Genomic DNA, 25,000 nt, shown 5'->3' with positions numbered 1-25,000 from the left:
TGTTTATTTTTAGTTTAGACGCCGATGTGAGAGCTTAAAAGGACATAGAGCAGTCACAATTATGCATGTTAAAAATACATGACAGCGTCAGGCATTAATGCCAAAATGTCTAAAAAAAAAAAAGGAACACAGATGTTTATTTGACTATGGGACTTCAAAAATAACCATAAGACTGTTGCTTAATAATAAAGATTACATTTAGAGACACAACGTCTCTCCCCCATGCTACATTTAAAATATTGATTAAGAAATATATCAAAATATTTTAAACTGGATTTTAGTATTTAAGTGTCAACACGTTTAGATTTGGAGAAAATGTCATTTCATCTGGTGGTTTAAGCCCTCACCACCTACCTTTGATAACAAAAGCTGGGTCAAATGGGATTCACTTTACACTTCAAATCAAGGCCAAATCGAGCACGATTACACTCTGCCATCTGTTGGAGCTTGCATCATATAGTGGCTGATAATAATGAGTGAGCGCAGCCTCAATACTTGATTAAATGTAGTAACAAAATCTCCATTCAGTATCCGGTCCTTTCACAAATTTGTGCCTGAATGCTCTAAAGTTTGTTGCAGACCTAACTGTGAGTCAATCAATACAAACCTTTTTTTTGTTATTTAAGAGACAAATTGATCATTAAAGAGAGAGAAAAAGAAGACAGGACAAACAATAAATAAGAAGAAAAGGGTAAATGAGGACTGATGATACCACAATGTCCTTATAAAAGGGCACAGCCATGTTTTACTGCACTCTCCCTTTCCTTCTCTCTTTCTTCAATCCCACCCACTCATAAGGAAATATGTTCAGACGAAAAGCACTTTGAGTAACACGAAAGATCACAAGCTAAAGAAGCTCACAAAGTCACACACACATATATGTGCACACACACACACACACGCTCAATCAGGTCGCGAAGCCATGCAAAGCGTGGACGTGGAAAACTAGAGTGCCGGAATAGAACATTCTGTTATTCCAAGAACACTTTTGAAGGAACATGTGGGTGAGAGCACACTGAACAGTTTCCTTTTTTCTTCAGCACACACACACATGCAAGTGGGTGCACACAGACACACACAGATGCATTGCAAGCATGGTGGCAGGAAAACGTTACTGATGTGCACAGACACAGACACACACACACACACACACACACACACACACACACACACCTGCAGGGACACACACAGGCCTGTAAACTCACAGACAATCATCATGAACATGGTTTGGAGTTGCGTGCAAAGTTATGTGACAGTTTTGGAGAGCTCAGCAGGGTTTGAGTGGTTGTTGTGTTTTTTATGCAGGGTTTGTGGCTTAAGGTGATCAAAAATGAACGGAGTCTCAGACGAGACAGAATGAGAGGGGAGACTGGGAGCTGCTTCGTGGTGCCTGAGAGTGTGTGTGTGTGTGTGTGTGTGTGTGTGTGTGTGTGTGTGCGTGCAGAGTGGAGGAGAGCCTGGGCACGGCTTGTCACGAGAGCCAGTTTTATAATGTCAGATGACATAAATCATAAGGCTGACAGCACCAAATGGAGGAACAGATATGAGCCAGATCTGTCATCGGTGATAAGGCTAAGATAGTGAAAAAAGAGAGAGAGACTGTATGCCTTTGCGAACCCGATGGTTTACTCATTTGGCAGCTTTCAGTGTCAGCAACCTGAATGAAAAAAATGTCTATTCCCTGACGACTCATCTCCTCCATCCCACTCTACTCACCTCCACCTCCACTCTGCTCTCCTGCACATGTATTCCTCTTTTTGTTTCCAGGAAATAATGAGTGGGTCTGCTGAATTAACTTTTTCTTTTCTGTTTTTCCATTCTCTTTTTTTATTGTTTCCCTCTATCATCCCACACAGTTGTTTCCCATCTGCCCTGGCTTTCCTGTCATGCATCTGGTCAAGGAGCTCACAGCCAATAAGGGGGATACAAACCTATACTTTGTTTTTTTCTTCCCCTATCTTTTGTTTGCTTTGGCACAACTTAACCTTTGCTACATCATCCCAACACCTCTTTCTAGTATCATATGGCTGTCTCTCTTTTCTCTCTGTTGATTTCCTTACCTCAGAATTTCAACTTTCTGCTTCTCCTTTCCAAGTAACTGCTCTGCTTCCTCTTTCGTGGCAGCTGCTAGTGCCAGCCTGTCGAGGAAGAACATGAGAGTGGAGAGTCGTGAGCAATATTCACTCGTTAGAGAACCTAATCCAAACGTAATGCCACCGTACTCCCATGGGGTTAAATGAGCTTAAAGATGATGCAACTTTAATGATAGAGAGCAGAGGGTGATCTGATGAAATGGAATGAGATAAAAATTTAAATTGTTCCTCAGAGGTAATTGATATGAAGAGAAGGACTTCCCTCTCCGCTCATCCTATCTTGTTTCAGATAATCTAATACATATGTTCACAATAAATAATTGTGTTAACATGAGTAGAGGTTTCAAAGCGAGAGTAACTATGTAAAGTGTCCATGACTATTCACTTATCCACTTATGATCTTTCATCACGCCATCATGGGGTTAAGTGTCTGGACCAAGGACATAACGACATGTGGCTGCAGGAGCCGGGGATTGAACCACGACCTTCTAGTTGAAAGACGACTGACTCTACTACTGAACCACAGCCACTGCAAAATAGAAATACATTGAATAAAAGAAGGAGGAAGTAACTGAAAAGTTAAACAGCTACAGCTCTTGAAACTAGCTTGGAGATACTGACATGATAACCAACTTCAGAGTTGGAGGCTATTCCTATATCCATTACCCAAAATGGCCATATTGAGCACTATGTGGGCGGTAATGCATGCATAAGCTCGGTACATGACCAGCAGAAATGTACAGACACAAATTGGTTAAATTGTTTGCCCTTGACAGTTCTCACAAATACCACGTGTGGATATTTGACTGACCATTAATCCTGCACTGCCTTTCAGCAGACGTTTTCAGCCTGACTGAGTCCGGACAATCAGACAGATAGATCCCAGCAAAGAACAATCAAACACAACACATAAACAGCAGGACTGTGTGACCTGAGAAAACAGAGGCAACACATACTGTTTTTTTTTTCTTCCTAAAACACGACGAATAAGCCCTGACAGCCAGTCAGACGGAAGAATAAACATAATGAGCTGTAAGCGTTATAAGGTGGGGAAGACTAGACAGATGGAGACTAAAAACAGACAGGTAATAATCAATGTTGAATCCAAAGGTGTAATTCATCTTGTCAGGGTTTTTTTTTTTAGGTTTGGCAGCACTTTACAGACAAATGTAAGGCAGTTTGATAATAAAGGGAAGATGTTTCAAAGAAAATGATGCTGAACATTCCTCTATGATGTGCACTTCAAGTGATGTTTTTTTTTTTTTTACTCCGATCCCTTTTTACTTCAAAAGGATCCTATTCTGAATACTGCAGGTTTAGTGACCATCATACTCATAATCTTAAATGTCCATTTATCTAGGAGCATTAAGTCACTGTGTAGAATCACCCACCAAAAGTTCTCATGTAGGAAACTTGTTGATACCTGTGCCAGCTCCACTGACCCAAGATAGAACCACAAGTACCAGTTCAGGGCAATTTAAGATCAAATTCTCTATAACTCATATTATTCTTTATGAAGGGCAGAAGTTTTATTATACAATGGGATTATAATGTTAGTTGCAATAATGCTGCCGTTAGTAAATGGAAGTTGAGGAATTTTAAGGGATGAAATGGAGAAATAAAATAACTTTTAGGGATGGAAATAGTACGATAACTTACAATAACATACATGACAGTGGCTGATTATGAGGATTATGATGTACTGTCTAATATTGCAAGACAATCTAATCATTGGACATTGTACATCAAAATATCTGATAGCTGAAAGATTTGACTTTTTCTCTTAACCGCTGTTAGACATCCTTCTGTCTTTTTCCTCTACTTCTTTTATCACATTCTGCTGTCTTCTTCTTTGGTCACTCTACTTCTTATATCAGTTCACATTCCCTCGTTCATGTCATAAGCACCACCGTGACGTGTCATGAAACAATGATGCAATGAGTCAAATTACAAGGGAAATCTGTTCAGAGCGCTGTATTTCGTTTACATTTTTAAATATCGATATTGGCACCAGTGATTTAATAATTATATAATGCTACACATGACTTTTGCTATTCTGACCTGACTTGATAAGTGATAAATGTTTATTTTCAGGAGACCATCTTAGTAACTTTAGGATAAGAAACAATGTTAACTGCTTCTCTGCAATTCACTGCATGTACAGTAGGGGGATACAAGTAAAGCGGGGTGAGAATGAGCTGAGCAAGTATGCATGTTTCTAGTAATCCTTTGTGTGTGTGTGTGTGTGTGTGTGTGTGTGTGTGTGTGTGTGTGTCTGTGAAAGAGAGATCATGTGTGAATCTGAGTGCATGTTTACAAGTAAATAACTAAGCGTGTGTCTGTGGCTGAGTTCATGAGTGTGTGTGTGTGTGTGTGTGTGTGTGTGTGTGTGCGTGCGTGCGTGTCTGTCTGAGTGTGCAAGTGTGAGACACAGAGTGAGTTAGACTTTCCTGTGCACATTTTAGCCTGTCTGTTCACATGTTTGCCACTTTCTGACCAAGTCTGGCTGAGCCTGTGATTTTGTGTGTGTGTGTGTGTGTGTGTCTTTGTGTCAGTGTGTATTTGTGTGAAATGTGTGTTTTTGTGCGTGCATGCCTTTGCTTTCCGAGTGATGGCAGCCCAGACTCCCACTGTTCACCCATCTGTCCCCACCAGTCCCAAAGCGAGATCAGAAAGAACATTGCCTCAAGAGGGGCGTTTGTGTGTGTGTTTGCGTGAATGTGTGTGTATTTTGTAAACCAATCTGTGTGTGTTTAGTGTGCGTGAGTCTGAACTCCTGTTCCCAGGGCAGTGGCTGTCAGTGGAATAACTAGGTAGTGCAGTGCCAGTGAGTGCGTGCCAGATTAGAGTACCCCCTACCAGCAGCCCAAATCAACTGCCTCATCAGGACATGTCACACACACACACACACACACACACACACACACACACACACACACACAGGACACGCCATACTCACACACATGGTAAGCCATGCACACACATCATCAACTGATCTGCTAGCCACAGCGTTATTGTGACCTACCAAGTCTTTTTTCTTTTACTTTTTTGTGAGTGTGTAAGAAGCAAAGACTTTATTTGTTCCGTGATTCTTCATATTTTTAGGGATTTGAATTGAAGGTCAACATCATAAAGCCAAACTTAACATTCCCCAGTAGGCTTATTTTAAGCCCCAGACAGTGTACAAAATGTTCTGTGTCAGTATGTCTGTTAATCCTAGTTTTTGTACCGGGCTAAAACTCAAGGGTGATGCAATTTTGCTATTGGAGGCCTTAACTTTGGGACATCCTTTCCCTTCTTATCAGATTATGCCAACCAACAGCAACATGTAAAGTAATAGCTTAAGGCCCATTTTTTCCCTGGTGTCTATAACTCTTTGTGACATTTAATTGCTTCTATTGTTTTAAATATTTCAGTTTTGAAGAAATCAAGATCATGTATGTTGTAATACTCAATTTGTACCAAAGATGTGTTTGTACCTTATATTACATACTGTGTATGTATGGCTGCACATTGCCTGTCAGAAAACGTTGTTCTCTGTGTTGCTGACCCAGAGAACAACAAAAAGGCATTTGACAGTTTAACTGTTATTTTTCTAAAAGTAGAATCTTTGTACAAGTTGTGATATTTCTAACAGGATTCATCCGTGAAAAAAAAACAGCCAAACAAATTTGGTGTAATACCATGTTCGGCCATAAGAGACCATCTCTCTACAGTGAAAACAGCTGAAACTTCAGCGTCCAATGAATGTCAGGCATCCTCTGCTCAAAGCCTTTAAGTATGGGTGCATGCTGGTGTAAATGTGGTTGCATATTAAAGTCTGTGTTTGTGTGTGTCTGTGCCGGCATTTCCTGACATCACAAGTGTCATAAAAGCTTCCCCATATCAAAGCATCATCTGTTCACCAACTATGTGTGTGCATGTGTGTGAGTTACAAGGCTGTCTTTATCATCTATATGGCAGGACATTCAAGGCTGGAAGACATTTACTTTGATGGAAATGGAGCAGAACCAGAATGTTGTACACCTACACACAGCCAGGCAAATGAACACACAGTGACATGCAAACACTGTGTGAACAACTTTCAAATGTTTCTAAAATAAAAATGTAAACACAGTGATGAAAATGTAATGCAGTTGAATTAGATCTGTAAAGGATTGTTCAATAAAACTCCTTAACTGTTGGAGGATTTGCTGTGTGTGCATGTGTGTGCATGTGTGTGCATGGGTCTGTGTGTGCATGTGTGTGTGTGTGTGTGTCTGTGTGTGTGTATATATAGGTCTGTGTGTGCATGTGTGTGTGTGTGTGTGTGTGTGTGTGTGTGTGTGTGTGTGTGTGTGTATATATAGGTCTGTGTGTGCATGTGTGTGTGTGTGTGTGTGTGTGTGTATTGAAAGTGTATGTGTTATCTGGTAACCATGTAAGCGATGCCATAACAATGATTGTAATCATCATCAGAAAAGCACACGTGCACAGAAATACAACACACACATGCAAACAGACATTCTATAAAACCGGCGCAAACAATGATTTCATAGTGTAGTTGACTGAATTAATTTAAAGTAAATGTAAACACTTTTGTCCTCCAGCTTGAAAAATTCAGAAAGGCAACAAGTATGTCTTTGTTTATTTGATTGTGTGGGTTGCTATGCTACTGAGCCAACATGTTGTTGTTGATGACTTTATCATGTGTCAGTGTGTGTGTGTGTGTGTGATTGATACTCACACATAGTGAAGACACACATTGGTTTTGTTGTTTGTATTGATCTTGTTGTCAAGAGCCCCACAGAGACGTTGAGACACAATCAGATCTTAATCAAGGACATCTTCTACCAGGGTGAGTTCTCCTCCAATAAAACTAAAATGCACACAGCAGAGACACACAGTATGTGTGTAACTGCCTGTGTGTCTGTGTTTCATGTGGTAATGTGAAATTGAATTTAGGCCTGTGATAATACCTCACATGCTAGCTTTAGAGGCCCTGGCACACCAAGCAGACGGCAAAGAACTAGTGGCGACGAAGGCCGCCTGTGGCATCGCCTCAAGTCGCTTCTTGTCTTGGCCAAAAGGTTGCACTAGAACACACCGCAAAGACTACAGCTGACGGCCAACCACCATGTACATTCTGCATATAGGAAGGAAATATTCTGCGTATGGAGAGGAAATAAATCTCCATGCCAGCAGGCAGCGGTAGTCCATTGTTATGATACGAGAAGACCATTTTCACACCGCTGTCGCGCACCACTCGTATTATAGGTACTTCTAATCGAGAATAATGTCTGATAAAAAGTTGAAAATGGAACTGGCGTTGTCAACCCTTGGTCTTTTAGTGGACAAAGAAAATAAGAGGCGGAGGCGAAAGCATGGATACTACAGCTGCATGTTTAAGGGGCTTTTTGTGATTTGTGATAAATGAAACCTCTGAACAGCCAATCAGAGAGATTCCTCTCACCGACGCCGATTCAACCTGTCCAAATGGCCGACTGGGGCTGACTGGTTGCGACAGGGTCTGGACTCCACAAAAACTAGGGCGACGACCGCTCACCAACCGTCCAATTAGGACCGACGGCCAACGGTCTCCTTGGTGTGTCGGACACACTGGCAATCCAATCGTGCTTGAGTACGGCAAGGTACAGATTGCCAGTGTGACCACGCCCTTAAAAGTCAAATATCTACTTAATTCAATCATAAAATGACTTTGCTACTTCATACCATCCGACATTAAGGAAACATGCTATGTTTAGGTGCTGGCTTCTCTAACATCAATGCCGCAGCCAGTATGTCCTCCTTAAAATATTAGATTCCGGTCTGGAATGGTCTGTATTTGTTTTGACCAGAGAAGGCAGGCGGTTCTAAAGCACCCCCACACGGCGGTTTTGGACCTGTTTCTGTGGTTGCCAGTGAAAACCATAAATTGATATAAAACCACATGGGTACATACAATTTTTTTTCAAATAAAGTTGCAGTTCCTTGTTGCAAATGGATGCCTTCCTATTTGTCATCCATCATTTGTCGCTCCTCTCTCCCACCTGCAAGTCGTCTTATCAGTGATACAATCCAGCCCCAGGTGTGTGTGGGTGTTTGGACTCTCACACATTTTTATGATTCATTCTTCATAACTGCCTAATCTAATTTCTGTTACTGTGAGCATGAGTGATTACCTCCTCCACTGCAGGTGTATACAAGTGTGTGAACATGCATATACACAAAAGGTCAGACTACCACAAAAACATCACACACACACACACACACACACACACACACACACACACACACACACACACACACACACACACACACACACACACACACACAAACACACACACACACACAGAGTTTAGATCAAGATTGAGACTAACCAGCCAAGAGGAAACAAGCACAGAGCATATTAAATTTCCAGACACGTTTATAAACGCCATAAGCATGCACACAAGTTCCATGATATGTTTCAACCTGTCCTCAGGTAGATGAGATTTGTCTGTCTAAACCTGTTTAGCAATTTCCTTACTTAGGTCCTAAACCAACCCCTTTGTAAATTTTGTTCCCCTTCAAACCATCATGCATTTTTCCTCAACCAATATCTTTATCTCAATATTTAATATCTTTATCCCTCTCTGACTGCCACAGCGACATGTGTTAAACACATACTGGAGATCTATCTAAATGTAATAGCACCCAGTATTCAACCTCGCCACACAGCCCTCCTGGTAAGAAACCTTTAGTAAATTAGAACTTTTGGGAATGCATATGCCTAGTGTATGCTGAAGCTCTGAGTTACAACATGATGTCAGTTATTAAAAGTCAAAACAATTCAATGTTTTCACCCTAAGAAAACAGACCTCTCATGGACTGTGAACGGGAACCTGGGGATTGTTAGTATAATTCTGTTAAATATAAAATAACAAAAACAAAACTAGAGCAAAGCTTAACTTTTTAAAATACAGATCACAGGGGTTTATAAGATATTAAAAACAAAATTACATCAAATTAAGCAAAATACCAGTCTAGTTGGTGCCAGACCTTTTCTACTGCAAAGCTCAGAGAATAACATTTCTCTTTTGTTTGCAAAAGCGATACAGAAAGATTGCTCTTTTTAAAGTTCACAGTCTATAGCTCAGACTTCAAATGAACATTAACACTATATGACAGGCAATCTGAAAAATTATTGTATCTAAAACTTCGGAAAAAATATTCATCCGCTTCTAGTGAGATCATCCCATCATCAGCATAACAGCAGCAGCTTCAGTTTTGTATTGTTAAAATTAAAACAAATCTGCTTCATAAGATACACGTCAGATAGACAAAAAAGAAGTCTCTGAAATGTATTGAGTTAAGCGACGAGATGAACTTTGATTCAAATCTGCCTCTTGTCATCTTGGCCAAGCAAACATTCTGTCTTAAACTGGCCTAGAATAAACTAATAGATGACTTCAGGATTAGCTATCAATCAGATAAGTGTATGTTTGGTTTCATGGATTAGACAACTCCTAACGTACTGTACACTCAGCAAATAATAATACTTTAAAAATGTAAGATACTTCTTTGATCTTTTCAAAATATTGGCTCAATATGAATGAAGACAATCTTCTTTTGTGATGCTTTCCTCTGCCATTGCCTTAATTTGCCTTTATTTCTATATTTGCACGTTTTATATGAGTCATATCTGGCTATTTATACTAATGTCAACACTCGGATTTAATCTTTGTTTGTTTTGATTTACTTTCATAATTATGTCACTTTGAACAACATATTTGCCCTTTTATAATATTATTGAGCAAATCAGAATAGGTCAGCAGATCTGTGTCTGAACTTGTGTAGCAGGTGACATTTAAAAAATCAGATTAACTGCACTCTTCATATCGCTGCCCTTCACACCTTCCTTTTGTCCGTCATACACAAACAATCAAACACAGCAGTCACAAACACACACGCTGTTTGACCGCTTAAAGTTGAATTAACACACACACACACACACACACACACACACACACACACACACACACACACACACACACACACACACACACACACACACAGTAGTTGTAGTTAAGTAGTAAGGTTAATTGGAAAGGTCAAAACTTTTTCTAGTACCCTGCTGGCTAGAAGCATTTGTGTCCACTCCTTTTAATATCTATTGTCTTTTTATGGAAACGATCACCCAATTAAAACACTGTGCTAAGAGAAGGGCTGTCAATCAAAACCAATCTGACCTAACAACAAAGTCAAAATCAAGTCTGCTGTGTAAAACAAGCCTAATTAACTCCGACTCTCATGTTTATTCTCTTATTTCTCTATCTCTCTATTTGATCTGTTCTTCATCTGTGTGAGTGTTTGTGGCAAATTATTGGTGAAAGTATCAACGGGAGGACAACAAAGGGAAGAGGTAGAGAGAAAGAGAGTAAATGAGTGAATAACTCTTTTTTATTATGGGGTAGATTACTTAATTTTCATGAGAATATTTCATTCAAAAAAAAAATAGACATACGATTAAAGGATTTCTAAGCTGGCAGAAGGACACAAAAATAAAAAAAATAAAAAGATTTAAAAAAAGAGCAAAACAGAGATTCACTGCTGTCATTCCGTACTGGCCTCTCACACATCGCTGTGCCGTGCATCATTATCTCTGCCCCAACTTTAACCTCGCGACCCTCGCTTGGCCCCAAGGCTCCACAGCACAACTGTGCACAGCATGTGTTTGTTTGTGTGTGTGTGTTTGCGTGCAATGTTCGCTCAACGAAGAGGCAGTGTACGGGAGAGATAATCAGCTTACATTAGACCAGATAGTGGATTGGCTCAGCAGTCTACCATGCACATAACAACATACGGACGACCTGAAAGTCAGCAAGCCGAATGAGCAGACTGGCTGTGGCCTCTACAAACAAAAATGAAGACAGAATATTCACTTTGAATCCATTCATACTGGGTGTTTAAGCCATGATCCATAATGATTTGCCTATTGCTGATATTGGATTTTCTCTAATGGCCTTGAGTAAAAAGTAAAGTATACGATTGAAAGAAATATTTAATAAAAATATATATTTAGTCCACAGAACCCTCTAAAAGATTGTCCATTAGTGCTATACACTGGGCATCTTAAGATGAGGCTTTGAAGGTGTCTTAAAATGTTTATGTGGCATTCATGGCATGCTAATTAGTCTGTAAGTGTTTCCCACAAACTTGACTTAGCCTGTGTTGGCTGCTCGATTACAGACACCTGCTATTTGATTACCAACACTTTAGAGCTGATGTAAGTGAAGCACAATAGGAATCTTCACCACCTATTTGTGGGTGTGTGCACCATATGCCACTTAATGCAAAAAGACACACACACACACACACACACACACACACACACACACACACACACACACACACACACACACACACACACACACACACACACACACACACACACAATTTTACTTTCTCTGACATTGCACTTATAAGTTAAAATGAAGTAAAACAACGAGCTATTATATTGAAGCTCTGACTAAGTTAGCAGCCTGAGATCAGGTGATTCCGTTGTTTCGGTATATTCTGTCATTCCCACATTTAGCTAGGAGCAGCCCCCAGAGAACATGCCTGAATCGGTTGAATTCAGCCGAGATACAGAACATGTGTAGGCGAGGAGAGAAAAAAAGCCATAAACGACAGCACAGCAATGAAGAGAAGAGGACGTGCTGTATGAATCTGTTGCATTCTCTTCTATTATGAGCACGTGTTTCATTTCTGCATCTGTGATGTTTAATGTTGATGGGAGTATTGAAACAAACTTTTCAGATTTAGAGTACAGTCAATCAGTTTGCCAATTATCCAGACGTACAAAACACTGCAAAGGCAAACAATCTGTTTAAAAATTGGTTAAAGTTGAAATAGACATTTAACAAAACAAAACAATAAACCAGAAGAACATTCAGTTTTATATTATTATAATTAACCAATGAAAACAATCAAGGGACAGGGGACATGTTAACTACCAATCAGATGTCTCGGTATGTAAATGGAGTGAAATATAGGATCAAACCTCTTGGAAAGAGTGTTGCTAATAGACTAAAATAGAAATAATATGTGAACATGGAACTACCCCTTTCTGCCTTTCTAACCTTGAAAGGGTTATTTTTGTTAACCTCACACCTCCTCAAATCCTGGCACTGAACAAAGTGTCTCCCCCCTGGTGTATCATTTCTGAACATGTATCCAAACTTGTATTAGGGTCTCGTTGTTTTTTCCCCACTAAATATAAGCAAGATAGACATTTTCACTTGTTGTCTAGATAAAGTCAGCAATCTGATGTTTCTCAAACACTGTTTTAAAAATACATTTTCCTCCCAAATTAAATGCTAACACCAGGTTGTGTGTGAGTTTGTTGTTAAGCAAAACATTTCCAGCCCCTCCTGAACACCTAGTGGAAAACAGTCTTGTTTCATGGAAATCAATCTGCAACACTCTACAGTCTACACTCTATTTACATCTATCCATTTGGCATTTTCTTTTCTAGGTATTGGATGATGAAAGTAGTTGAGGATGACAGTAAAATATATAATTAAGCAACGAGGTTGGTGCCAGATATACATACATACACATATAAAAGAACAGGATACATATGACTCCTCTAAGAGTGTGTTTGTGTGTTTTTATGTTAACAGCATGACTCACAGGATAATTGCCCACATGAAGCCTGGCATTAGAGATCATTTCACACCAGAGACGGGAAGCACAGACAAACATAAAAATCTCACCTCTCTTCCAGCTGTTGGAGGTTTTTTCTCAGCTCGTCTACATTTTTATTGGCCTTTTGAAGTGCGTCACTCTGAACTTTCTCTCTCTCCTCGGCCCTCCCCTCCAGCTCTCTCTGCTTCCTCAGTCTCTCAGCCTCTGAGTCTCCCAGCTCTCTTCTCAAGTGTCTCTCGTTTTCTTGACTGCTTTTCTGGAACTCCTCTTCCATCTCTCTCCTATTCATCTCAAACTCCTCTCTCAAAGCGGTCTCCATGTCTTTCATCCTCTCTTCTAGCTCTCTTCTGATGCTTTTCTCTTTCACCTCTACCTGTTTCCTCCCCTCCAGGTGAAATGCCCTCTCCCATTCCAACCTGCTCAGCTCCAGTGCCTCTTGCTGGGCCTTCTCTCTCTTGGCTTTCTCTCTCAATCCCTGGAGCTCAGCCTTAAACTGAGCCACTTGGGTCTGGAGCTGATGGAACTCGTGGAAAATGAGGTAGCTTATGCCACAGTAAGAACACACCGTCTCACTGTGCTCCATCTGTGGAATAAAAACAAACAACAAGTTGGATATGATAATAACAGTAATTTAGATGTAATAACAGAATGGTGAGGGACTTGAGCTTGTATAGCGCTTTTCTAGTCTTCTGACTACTCAAACTCTTCTACACCGCAGGTCACACTAACTCATTCGCACACTGGTGGAAGAGGCTGCTACGTCCAAAATGAATGTCCACAAGCCATCAGTATGCTAATCTCATTCATACACATTCACACACCATTGACAAAGTAGCGGGAGCAACTTGGGGATACGTGTCTTTCCCAAGGACACATCAATATCTATCTGCAGGAGCTGGGGCTCAAACCCTCGATTTGCCGTTTGAGAAATGACCGACTCTGCCACAGAGCACAGCCACCTCTATTAGAAGTACAACAACTTCTTAAGTTTCTTTTAACAGGCGTCTTCAGGCTTCATCATTCTTGTGACACACTTCATACACACTTTGTCATTAAGAACAACTCTTGACTCCTGAAAACGTATAGAGTATAGAGCTAAAAAATATTAATATTAGTGCTGTCAAACAATAAAATATTGAATTTGCGATTATTTGCAGGTTTAACCACAGGTTTGAAATTCCTTGTTTTTTTGGGTGTATTTTTTTATTTTTTTTTATGCTTTTATTTTGTGTTTTTGTACCGTCTTAAGCTGAGGGTAGTTTACTTCCTTTCTGGATACAAAATAGCTTTTATCTTATAAGTTAATAAGGAATGTGTTAATTCAACATTAACCACAGGATTAAAAAAATGTTTTTACAGATGGAAAAATAAATAAAACCAGTTTAAGATGATGGTAACAAAGAGAAATGTTTGATATCACAAGGTGGATATTGCTTTCGACTTTTCAACTGAGTGGTCTCATGTTTTCTAAAGTGAAATGAGCCTTTCAAAGGTGCAGAGGTGTCGTTCTTTTCCATCAGTGTGCCTGCAGGGAGACGCTGCAGTGTTACAGCACTAATTAGTATGTAATGTATCAATTAATTGAATGTATAAAAAGTTATATCAGCTAATAAAATGTAGAATGAGTAATCTGTGGCCTTTACAACTAGGTGTTTCAAAGTTGTCTATATAAACATTTTCAATGACAACACCCAATTATCCATCAAAATCATCTGTTGCAACCGCTGGTGTCAAAGGCATCTATTTATCTGTCTGCACTTCAAAGCAGAGAATACAGATGCTCTAATCCCTCCTTCAGATATTGTTTTTACTGTTGTCTGTCAGTAATAACAACTCCTGAAATTCCCTCTTTGTTGTCAATTCTTTCAGGGTTTATGAGGGATAAGATCACATCTGCTAAGCTTTCATCTTCATGATGATGTGTGGCAGGGAGGCAACTGGCATGTGGATGACAAGCTGACGGCTCCCATGTCAGCAAGCTGCAAATCGACTGCTTCATGATGTAAACAAGGTGAAAGAGGCTTGCACACAAAAATGACATACATGGGAGGACACCAGGGAAGGGTAATAACTACTGTCATGACACAGGATATGAGGTTGCCATGATAGATTTATTGACACAGACGCCTTTAGGTGTGACCAAAATGTCAAGGAAAATAATAAATATATAAATATAATAATAATAAATAACCTGAATTTTAAGTATTGAGTCTTATATTTTTGTCTTCTCTGGTAATACATACCAACAAAAAGAAATAGCCTAAACATGAAGCAACAGCAAGGGCGGGGGGGGGGGGGGGGGGTACATCACATGATTGGCAACAACTGCTTGAAATCTTGAAAGACAGTAAATTGGGTCAAACTAATGATGACTGTCTTTTTCTTATCTCTTCCACTTCTTCTCTTTTTCCTTCTTCTTTCAAGAGAGGAACAAGTCAATAAGCATGGCAGGAGGGTAGTCAAGACAGACAGACAAAACACAGAGCAACTCTTGAAAGTGCTGTTGACCTGACAAATGATTGAGGGAAGTCAAGGAAAAAGCTTTCTCTCTCTCTCTCTCTCTCTCTCTTCCCCTTAGGCACGCCATCGGCTGCATGGAGCTTCCCTCACCTATCACAGTGCCGTCTTGCTCTGTGTTAGCATCTTGTCTATCCATGTCAGGTCAAGGTGCAGTATGTGTCTGCCTCCTGTCTTCAGGACAGTGGGAGTCTGTCTTCTTGCAGCCATGACAGACAGAAAGACAGACAGCAGAAGGCTTCTAGAAGAACACTGCACTCAACACCAAGTGCTGAGGTACAGGAGGAGAAGGCAGTTAAACCTCAGAACCTGTGTGTTTAAACTATCAAATCACAAAAAGACTAAAGACCCCATAGAACACCCAGAGCAAAGGAGCCCACAGAGCATCACAAGTGTCTTTGCTTTATAAGGTTTTCACCCATATGTGTATTCTGTCGACCATGTGGCAGGCTTATTGGTGTCACTTTGCAGGTAATGGTTCGACATGTTCAACGCCTTCGTTTTGCATGATCACATTTGATTGGAACTATAAGCGCTAAAAACAAGGTGAAGCTGAGGCTGATAGGAGTTTTATCAATTTTTTTAATGGATATTTTGTCTAAAAGAGTAAACCTCCTATTTGACTTGACCTTTACCCAATGAAACAGAGAAGCTGTCTGTGGCTCAGTGGTAGAGTTGGTCATCTCTTTATCAAAAGAAGGGGGTTCAAACCCTTAGCTCCTGCAGGGACGTAATTCAAGAGCATCTATTATTCATTGTCTGTGGATGAAAATCTCTGTACAAAAGTTTATATCCTTTGAAAATTTAGATTTATTTCTCACATCAGAGCTTTGCAACCCTTTTTGCACTTCCAAGCAATCAGATCCAAATTTATGCATGGAGTGACACAGGGCATTTGATTCTAAATTCTGTATGGTGGTAATAAAGTGTTATATCAGGTTACCAGGAAAGATGTAGTCATTGCTTTATCCTCAAACGATGCTGTCAAGTCATGGTAAAGAACTTCACAGGACAAAGTACCTAAATGAGAAGCTGGTACAGTAGATGCAGGGATTCTGTTCAGCTGCTTTGGTGCACTTTTGTTGCTGTCTGACATCATCATTGTGTGGGACATCGTCATTGTGTGGGCTGTGCCTGTAGGACAAATGACTCTTATTTAAATTAGTCTATACTGAGATGAATGTGTGTACATATATTTGCATATCAAATATCCTCTAAATATGGCTTGGATCCAGTTTTCAAAAGTCGTGAGGCTTTTTCACAAACAGAAACTTCTTGAATAAAAAACAAAAACTAGTTTAGAGATCTTGACTTCTTGACTAAACTGATACAATAAATAAAAGAGGGCTGAAATAGAGCCGGTGATGTGTGTGTACATATGGGGAAAAGCACTAAAACATTTTTTTAAATACAAATTGAAATGCTGCCCTCCATTTCATGGAAAGCCCAGAATTGTTACAAAAGCTCTCAACTAAGTTATGCTCCTTGTAACGTTCTACTAGACAGATGAATTTCAGGAATGTTCTATCTATCTATGGCAACGTCATGCCATAAGCGAACACGCCCAATGGAAAAACAATGCAGGGGTTCCCTGTACTGAACAGCAAAACACATAAAGTTATTATCATTGATGTGGTTGCTTGTAGAGAAATAGAACTGGACAGAGAGGATAGAAAGTGAGATGAGGAAACATATTAGTGTGGGTTGAGAAAAAGCTCTACAACAAAACAATGTATTACATTGTGTTGCCACAAAATGCACTCAGGAGAGTATTGGGTATTATCTATTTGCAGTACAAATGTGCTTGAGTGTGTGAGGGTGGAAGGCCAAGAGAGAATGAGAGAGAGAGAGAAAGAGAGTAAGTGCGTGCAAGTGTGAGCAATATTTTGGACTGGGGCTCAGGGGGTTTTAGTGTTTATTGTGCAGATGTCCTCATGGTTCCTGGAGGCATAGATACAGCAAAAATACTAAGTGTGTGTGTGTGTCTGTCTGTGTGCGCTTGGTGTGGGTCTGAGTGTGTGTGCGACTCTCTTTGTGAGATTTTTTTTTTTTTCTTTACAAAAATGCTTTCGTCTGGCTCAGGAGTTCTGCAAGTGATGTTTTCATGAAGACACACAACCAGTATGCATCCAAACACTATAAAGAGACCAGAGGTTGAATGCTGTAACTCCAGTTTGGCACTGGCACACACACTCACGAATAAAGACGGCACACTAACACACACACGCACGCACACACACACACACACACACACACACACACACACACACACACACACACACACACACACACACACACACACACACACACACACAGACGCACACTTCGAACAGATAGACAATCATTTTGCACACAGAGGCAGATGAAAGGAAGGGAGAAAAAAAAAAAAAACAGCCAAAGACTCAATGACTCACAAACACATGAACCTTAAATCCCACAGTTAAAAGCACAAACAAGTATATATTACAAACAACAGAAAGAGACGTCGACTAACACACACGGGTAAATCTACTCACATACGGATCCACAGAAATACAGGAAACTCATACAATGGCTAACTCGCTGCGAACTCACACACACATATACACACACCCTGAGGGTGAATGTCTGCACCACCAGTGGGCTGTGTGTTCCCGTGACTGAGTTGGGCCCCAAGGGGAGACCTCTTGCCCTGGGCACTGACACGTTCACTTAGCACTCAAACCACAAAACTAACCCTACACACACACACACACACACACACACACACACACACACACACACAGTACCCTATACCAGCAGCCCAAATCAACTGCCCACACACACACACACACACACACACACACACACAATTGAATGAAACCTACGAGTACTGAAAAAAGAGAATGAATGAGAGGAGGGAGTAAAACATCTTAAACCAGCAACCAGTTGATGCTCCTCTTCAGCACACCTAAACTTCTTCCCTTCTTGTGCACACATTTATATGGCTCCTCTTAGATCATTCTTCTCTATCTCTCTCATTTAAAATATTAAATTGCATTTTGCATACATGTTCTGATTCTACTCTATTATACATAGAGTACATAAATATCTGTTACAAAACATTTCATTATTAAGTAAGCATATGTAATAATGCAAAACAGGCATAATGCCTCAGGGTACATTAGTACTACCTGTGTGTGTTCCTTAGGGTCAATAACCACATAGTGGCCACCTCTTGGTGTCTACACCTAACAGGTAAGGCTGCGCTCTGTGTGACTGAATGTCTGTATTTTTTGACTAGCACTAGGGCCCCCTCCACAGCCCATGTTATCACCACAATGCCTCGATGCTGCATCAATTAAACATGGGGCTATTACCTCTTGCCTGATGTGAAACATTTAGGAGGGGTGGAGTGATGCAGGGGGTGTGAGTGGAGGCGACAGGGTGGGGGCATTCTGTGGTTGGTTGGTGTCTTGCCAGGATAAGAAACATAATTAATTTACACGATGCCTTTTTAACTCCCTGACTGTCTGCGTGTGTGTCTGTGTGCAAATGTCTGCAGTCATTGTCTCATGTGCAGGGGATGTTCCGCAATGCAGACAAGACACATAAAAAGATCTAGTTATTCCCAGAATGATAACCTCTCTTCTGCTACATTTAAGTCCACCTCTTCACTCCTGGTTTGTCGTGTCTTAATCTTTAAAATTCCCTTCCCTTTGTCCTTTTCCCTCTTTCCTTCCTCTCCTCCTTGTCTTCCTGTTCCACTCCCTTGTCCACCTCTGCTTTCTCAGCTACAGCTGCCGTGATCCATCTGGCTCATCAAAACACCAGAATAAGGTCACTGTCACGAACATGGATTGTTCATGTTACACACACACACACACGCACGCACGCACGCACGCACGCACGCACCACAGACTACCTTCCGTGTCGATTTGCCCACTCAGTCATGCATTCCATGACAAAAACTAACCAAACAGGCATGCAGTCACTTGATGCACACAGTCACACACACACACGCACAAACACACACACAAACACACACACGCACACACAGTAGTATGTACCTGTAAACATTCAAGGCCACCCACTGCATAAAATCATCTTTCACTCAAAATCACCTACAAATCAATGCTGCAACAGGCTTTAGGGTCAGAACAATTCAAGAGAAGTAAGGAGAGCTATATCATGAGTGTATAAGTTTAGATAACTAATGCAGGCCCTCACTGGGGAAAAGGCTAGAGTTGTGTGATATTGGTCTTTAAGCAGATTAAACGTTTTCACTTGGCTGCAACTAACACCCTTCCTCTTTGTCTCTATTAGTTACTATTTCTAAAAAATAATAATAAACTTTTGGAACTGAACAGTCAAAAGATCAATCAATATCAGCCAAACATTATTAGATAGATAGTATAATTCCAGCGCTCTAATAAAAGACAGAGAACACACAGGTCGACAAAGCAGGAAAACAGAGAGTGTATAAACACTACAGATTTTCACCAACAGTCTAATCATTTTATTTATCAGCTGATAAACTCAAATACCCTTTTACAATTTTTGAAAGAAGACATCTAGTACACTCAAACCCACTCGAACAGAGAAACGGTTATTGAAATCTGTTTAGAGATGTTGTGGAGGGGTACAAGGCACTTAGGTATTTTTTGGGTGCCTGGGCGATTAGAGGCATTAGGATTAGGTTTAATCAAGTGATATGATGATGGGTGGCGGATTTCCAGAGGAAAAAAACAAAGGCAGAGGCAGGGTGCTGCCTCGCATTATACCTGAATCCTTCTAAACTCTTTTTCTCTCTCTCTCTCTCTCTCTCTCTCTCTATCGCAATCTCAATCTCCCAATTGCTTTCTCCTTTCTATCTGCTTAGCTGGCAATCCATCGTGCTCCTCTATCTGCTGGTCTGTGAAATCACAGACACGATAGATCACGCAAGCATTTAAGAAGGGATCAAGTAGTTACGTTTTTTTTTCACCTAATTTTACACAATTATTTTCCCTTTTGGACTGAAAAAGTGCATGAGGGGTTAGGGTTGTGTGTGTGTGTGTGTGTGTGTGTGTGTGTGTGTGTGTGTCCTTTTGAAATTATTTCACAGCTGCGCTCATGTCTTTGCGTGTCAGAACCAGAATGTTTTTATGAGCTTTTATCACTTTGTGTATGTGTGTGTGTGTGTGTGTGTGTGTGTGTGTGTGTGTGTGTGTGTGTGTGTGTGTGTGTGTGTGTGTGTGTGTGTGTGAGAGAGCACTTTTGGTTTTATTTTTGGTTTTTTTCTTCCGGTGTGTGTGTGATTATGCCTGGATGCATGTGCACACATAGTTGTGTATTTATGTGTGTGCATGTGTTTGTGTGAGTGATCGAGACAGTGCTTCGTGACTGTGGCTTTGTTGATTTTTGCGACGATAAAGACCCCCTGTGGTGCTCAGTGTAGCGAGAGCCAACACTGAGATTCCACTCATCTGGACCCCATGGCGCACCACACATCACATGATAAGTGTGTGTGTGTGTGTGTGTGTGTGTGTGTGTGTGTATTTAAGAGCTAGTACACGAGTGAAAAACGTGGGCATGTTTGTGATTATGTGTGCGTACGTGTAAGTTACAGGACAACTGCCCTGTGTGCGTGTCTTTGTGAATGAATATGTTTTTATGTCTGTTTATCTGGGTATGTCTGCGTGTGTGAACCTGGGTGTGTGCAAAGGAGACGGGGGGGGGGGGGGGGGGGGGGGAGGGGGTAGGCTAGTAGTGGTCACAGGGGGATAGAGGGAAGTGCAGGGGGGAGGGCAGTGGCGTGTGAGTAGAAGAGAGAACGGAGGGGGGTAGACAGATCAGGGGCATACTGTACTGTGGAGTGGATGAATCAACGAGTGTGAGATGGCCAGTGTCTGGTCTGCGTGTCCGCATGAGGGAGTAGCACAGTGCAGTCCACAGTCAATCACTCACACACATAAACTCAGATTTGGTGCAATGGATCACAAATCTTACGGTTTGGATCGGGTCACAGATTTTTGGCACGGATCAGATTTGTAAAAGAAAAAAGGAAGAGACATTTCTGATGTCACTTTTCTATTCAGCTAGCCATGAGTCAGAAAGTGCATTTATAACAGACTCAATCTCAATGATCCATCAATCTAAATATAATAATGTAGCCTATCATATCCTCTATCTTCTTCACTGCATACTCATTGCCACAATTCCAATAATAAATACAAGCAATTAGATTTGCCTAAACCCCCTTTGTATTTAGAAAGTGTTCATGATATTCAGGATAAACACAGATGATAAGCAGTGGGATTAAAAGAGAAAAGTCTATTCAAACAATTCATACAGACTGAAATATCAGCGCTTTGAGTTCAGTTTCTGCATGTAAGACTAAGTAGACTTCCTATTTGTTCAGCAGATCTCCATTGAGCCTACACGCACTTCCTAAATGTTGCCTTCTGTTCACAGTAACCCTGCACAGGGATTTACACCATGGTGATATATTTTCTATCGATCCACGGATCACGTGCGTCCTGAAACTGCTGGGGGGTGATCCAAACAGATAACAGATCTGCTGTGATCTGTTTAACCACTCGTGTAAACAGTCTGCATATAATGAAATAAACAGCAAAAGAAAGTCATGAAAGAGTCAGCCAAGAAGACAAAGTGCAGGAAGAAAGGTTTTAACCATACGGTTAAGAAAAGGTTCCATAACAAAGAGAGGGCTTGGTGGGGGGCTTGATCAGGTATTGTATGTTTATTGCTGACCAGCAGTCCTGCTGTTTGCATATATTCTAGCCCCTTGCCTTCTGTTTCCCATCTGCATGGCCGCCTACCTTAGTTGCTCCTTTGCGTGGAAACCAGGAAAGGGCAGTGGCAGGGAAAGAATCACCTATGGCTGTCTCTACCAGCACTTGGCCACGCATCACATCACATCCAACACAAGGAGAGGCACGGCACGGCACGGCACGGCACGGCACGGCACGGCAAGGGCTGGTACTACAACAAACAACTAGCCCTAGGAGCAGGCAGAAGACTGTCTGTATCCATTTTGTTCTGCCTTTCTATTGATGTGTATGTGTTTTTGTGTATGTGTATGTATGGGGGCCAACCAAACAGTCTTATAGTATTTTTTTTCCAAAGCAGATGGGTGCAAGTCTTTAAAGTTACTTAAGATTGTGGTACCACAAAAAAGTACATGTCTTCTGTAAAATAATATCTACATTGTATTTTCTGCCTTCATTTATCCACTATCAGCCTAGACGTAACTTTTATAGTGCAGAGAGGGTCGTAATATATCCTCATTTGTTAACTTGATAACGTCAATGCTATATACTTTATGATATACCACCACAAAAAGAGACAGACTGTATTATGCATTATTTACTCTCTTTCTGTGTTCATCAGGACCCAGGTTTTGAAAGACAGACAGACAGAGCGTAGACATAAAAGGTGAAAGCAGGACAGCAGGTCAACCAGTGTAAAGAGAAGCATGAGAGAGAAGGGGGAGTATAGTCTGTTACATTAATGAGAGTTAGCAGACAACACATGTGCTTCCGTTAGCCCCACTAGACCACGCATCACAACACAAGGCTCGGCACGACATGGCACAGCACATAAGCCAGGAGAGGCCATGGGAGGTAACACCGGCTGAAATGTGTTTGCATGTCTGCCTTCCTGTCAGCCTGGTGATGTTTTATATCTTGTATAACTGTTCTATATCTTTTATTACTGAACAGTCAGTGAACCCAGACCTTCTAAACATTTATCCAGCTTTTGACTTCTTTGTTCGTAGTTCAAACCAGGTGGAATGACATTCTGTCTGACTGGATGACAGCCGGCGAAGCGAAGGATAACGCGACCTCATTTAACCTTCTTGAGCAAGAGAAAACAAGTGCTGTCGCCTGCAGTGTTTAACTTCGTGCCGAATCTGAGTGCATTATGCAAAGAAGCTTCAAACACCTAAAACGGGGAAGAACTAATTCAAACTGACTGTACACGTAAGTGAAGCTTTATTGCACTTAGAGCTACCTTTGGAGGAAGGCAGAGTGTTCAAAAGTTAATTGATTGTTTACAAAAAAAATCTTGTCCTCTTGCAGTGATTAGTTTGTATAAGTGGTAAATTGAATCTCTCCATGTTGTACTGTATGTTTTTCCCCTCAAATTTGACCTGAGTTAATGAGCTGTAGGTAGACCTTTAACGTCAGATAAAAAAAGTGCCAGGACTGGCTGTTTTCAGCTTTGAATATACCTAAATGCTAAAGGAGTAACTGTGATAGTAAGAACGTTTTCACGATAATCAATGGAGGAAATATTGGCAGTAGCTTTGGTGCAGCAGTTGAGCAGTCTGCAGGGACTCAGGTTGGGACCAGAGGGTCGCTGGCTCAAGTCCTAGTGCGGACCAAAGTATTGAGTTGGTCTGGTACTTGAAGAGGTGCCAGTGCACTTCACTGGTACTGCCAAGGGGCCCTGGAGCAAGGCACCGAACCTCCAACAGCTCTGGCACGCTCCCTGTGTAGCAGTGTGTAGCAGCCAGACTCTGACATCTCTCCACTAATGCGTGTCCACAGGTTCTGTTTGGGCATGTGTGTATTTTGGGCCTATATTTTTGAGAAGCATGTCCCTCAGTAACAGAGTGTAAAAAACAGAATTTTATGATTAATAGAGTATGTTAAAATAAATCTTATAAATACCTCGTGACATTATGGATGTAGAAAAGGCATGTCACGGTAACCCGCAAAAATGAATAAAACTGATATTAACAATCCACCATCAAAACTTCACCCACATCATATTTAGACAGAAACAATGGAAACTACACAGGTACCTAAACTGAATGTAACATTTCCCTTTTTGAAACATTTAGCTTTTCAGCCAAATGAAAAAGAAGAACCAGTTACTTTAGATGCAATTTTGTTAAAAATGATTCCTGTGAAACAAGGAAAAAACAGTGAATCTGAGGTCTAACCTTGCAAATAGTATCTGGCTCGCCAGAGGTCTTTTGATTGTGACTTTTATTTATTTTATTATTGTCTCGACAACAACGCCATGACAATCATCATGCAAGCAGGGCTGCAGCACCTGATGCTGAAGCACCTTCACCCTGTTACCTACCAAAAAAAAAAAAAGCGCAACACAGTGGGTACTGATTTGCAAACAGTGTTTCATTTTTTTTCTTTCTTACATCACAACAAAACTCCTGTTTAAAGTTTCCCTGCAACTCTGACTCATCAAAACCAAGAGACTTACAATCACATCAGCATCAGAGAGAGAGAAGCTGGCTATCATGGGTCTTTATAACAAGCCTCCCACTTGAGGCTAACTTGTTGTGATATGTGATACTGTTGTCAACGGAGTCACAAGAGGACGTGATTCTGGTGATAACTGTTGCTGCCATGATGGTGTTTCGTTTCAGCAGCAGGCGCTGTCTGCCGTCTGACAGTTGCTGACCCCTTAATCACAAAAAAAATGTACGAAACAAATCAAAAGGGGTTATTCGATTACACCGCATACCAAGCAATTGAGCCATCCTGAATCACTTAAGGGGGGAATTTCCTCACATCGACAGCCCTAAACCGCAATTTCCACATAGTCCGTACGTGCTGCGTTCCGTCAGTCTCTAGTCAATGCTGCTGTTTCCACAGCACGCCCCGCGGTTTTTGTCAATGGAGCGTGCAGCAGCGACACTCCACTCTGCTCTGTTCCAAATACACAAGCACTCATCATGCTGAACAGAGTAGATCAAGCCAGACAGAAAGTCAGACAAGGGAACA

The 25,000-nt window shown here is 41.0% G+C and overlaps 1 protein-coding gene across 1 annotated transcript in view; it reads right to left on the bottom strand.

The window, feature by feature from the left end:
• The window catches only part of lekr1 (Leucine-, glutamate- and lysine-rich protein 1), a 69,203-nt gene that overhangs the window by 36,856 nt on the left and 7,347 nt on the right, over nucleotides 1–25,000 (bottom strand). The window contains exons 2-3 of the mRNA XM_029279141.2: nucleotides 12,833–13,347; nucleotides 2,061–2,138 (exon numbers count right to left, since the gene is read on the bottom strand). Of these exons, the coding sequence (XP_029134974.2) occupies nucleotides 2,061–2,138; nucleotides 12,833–13,347 (593 nt within the window). The remainder of the gene's footprint in view (nucleotides 1–2,060; nucleotides 2,139–12,832; nucleotides 13,348–25,000) is intronic.

Source organism: Labrus bergylta, chromosome 11 (assembly GCF_963930695.1).
Source record: "Labrus bergylta chromosome 11, fLabBer1.1, whole genome shotgun sequence".
NCBI classification, from domain to species: Eukaryota; Metazoa; Chordata; class Actinopteri; order Labriformes; family Labridae; genus Labrus; species Labrus bergylta.
This window is presented reverse-complemented; position numbering and strand designations above follow the sequence as displayed.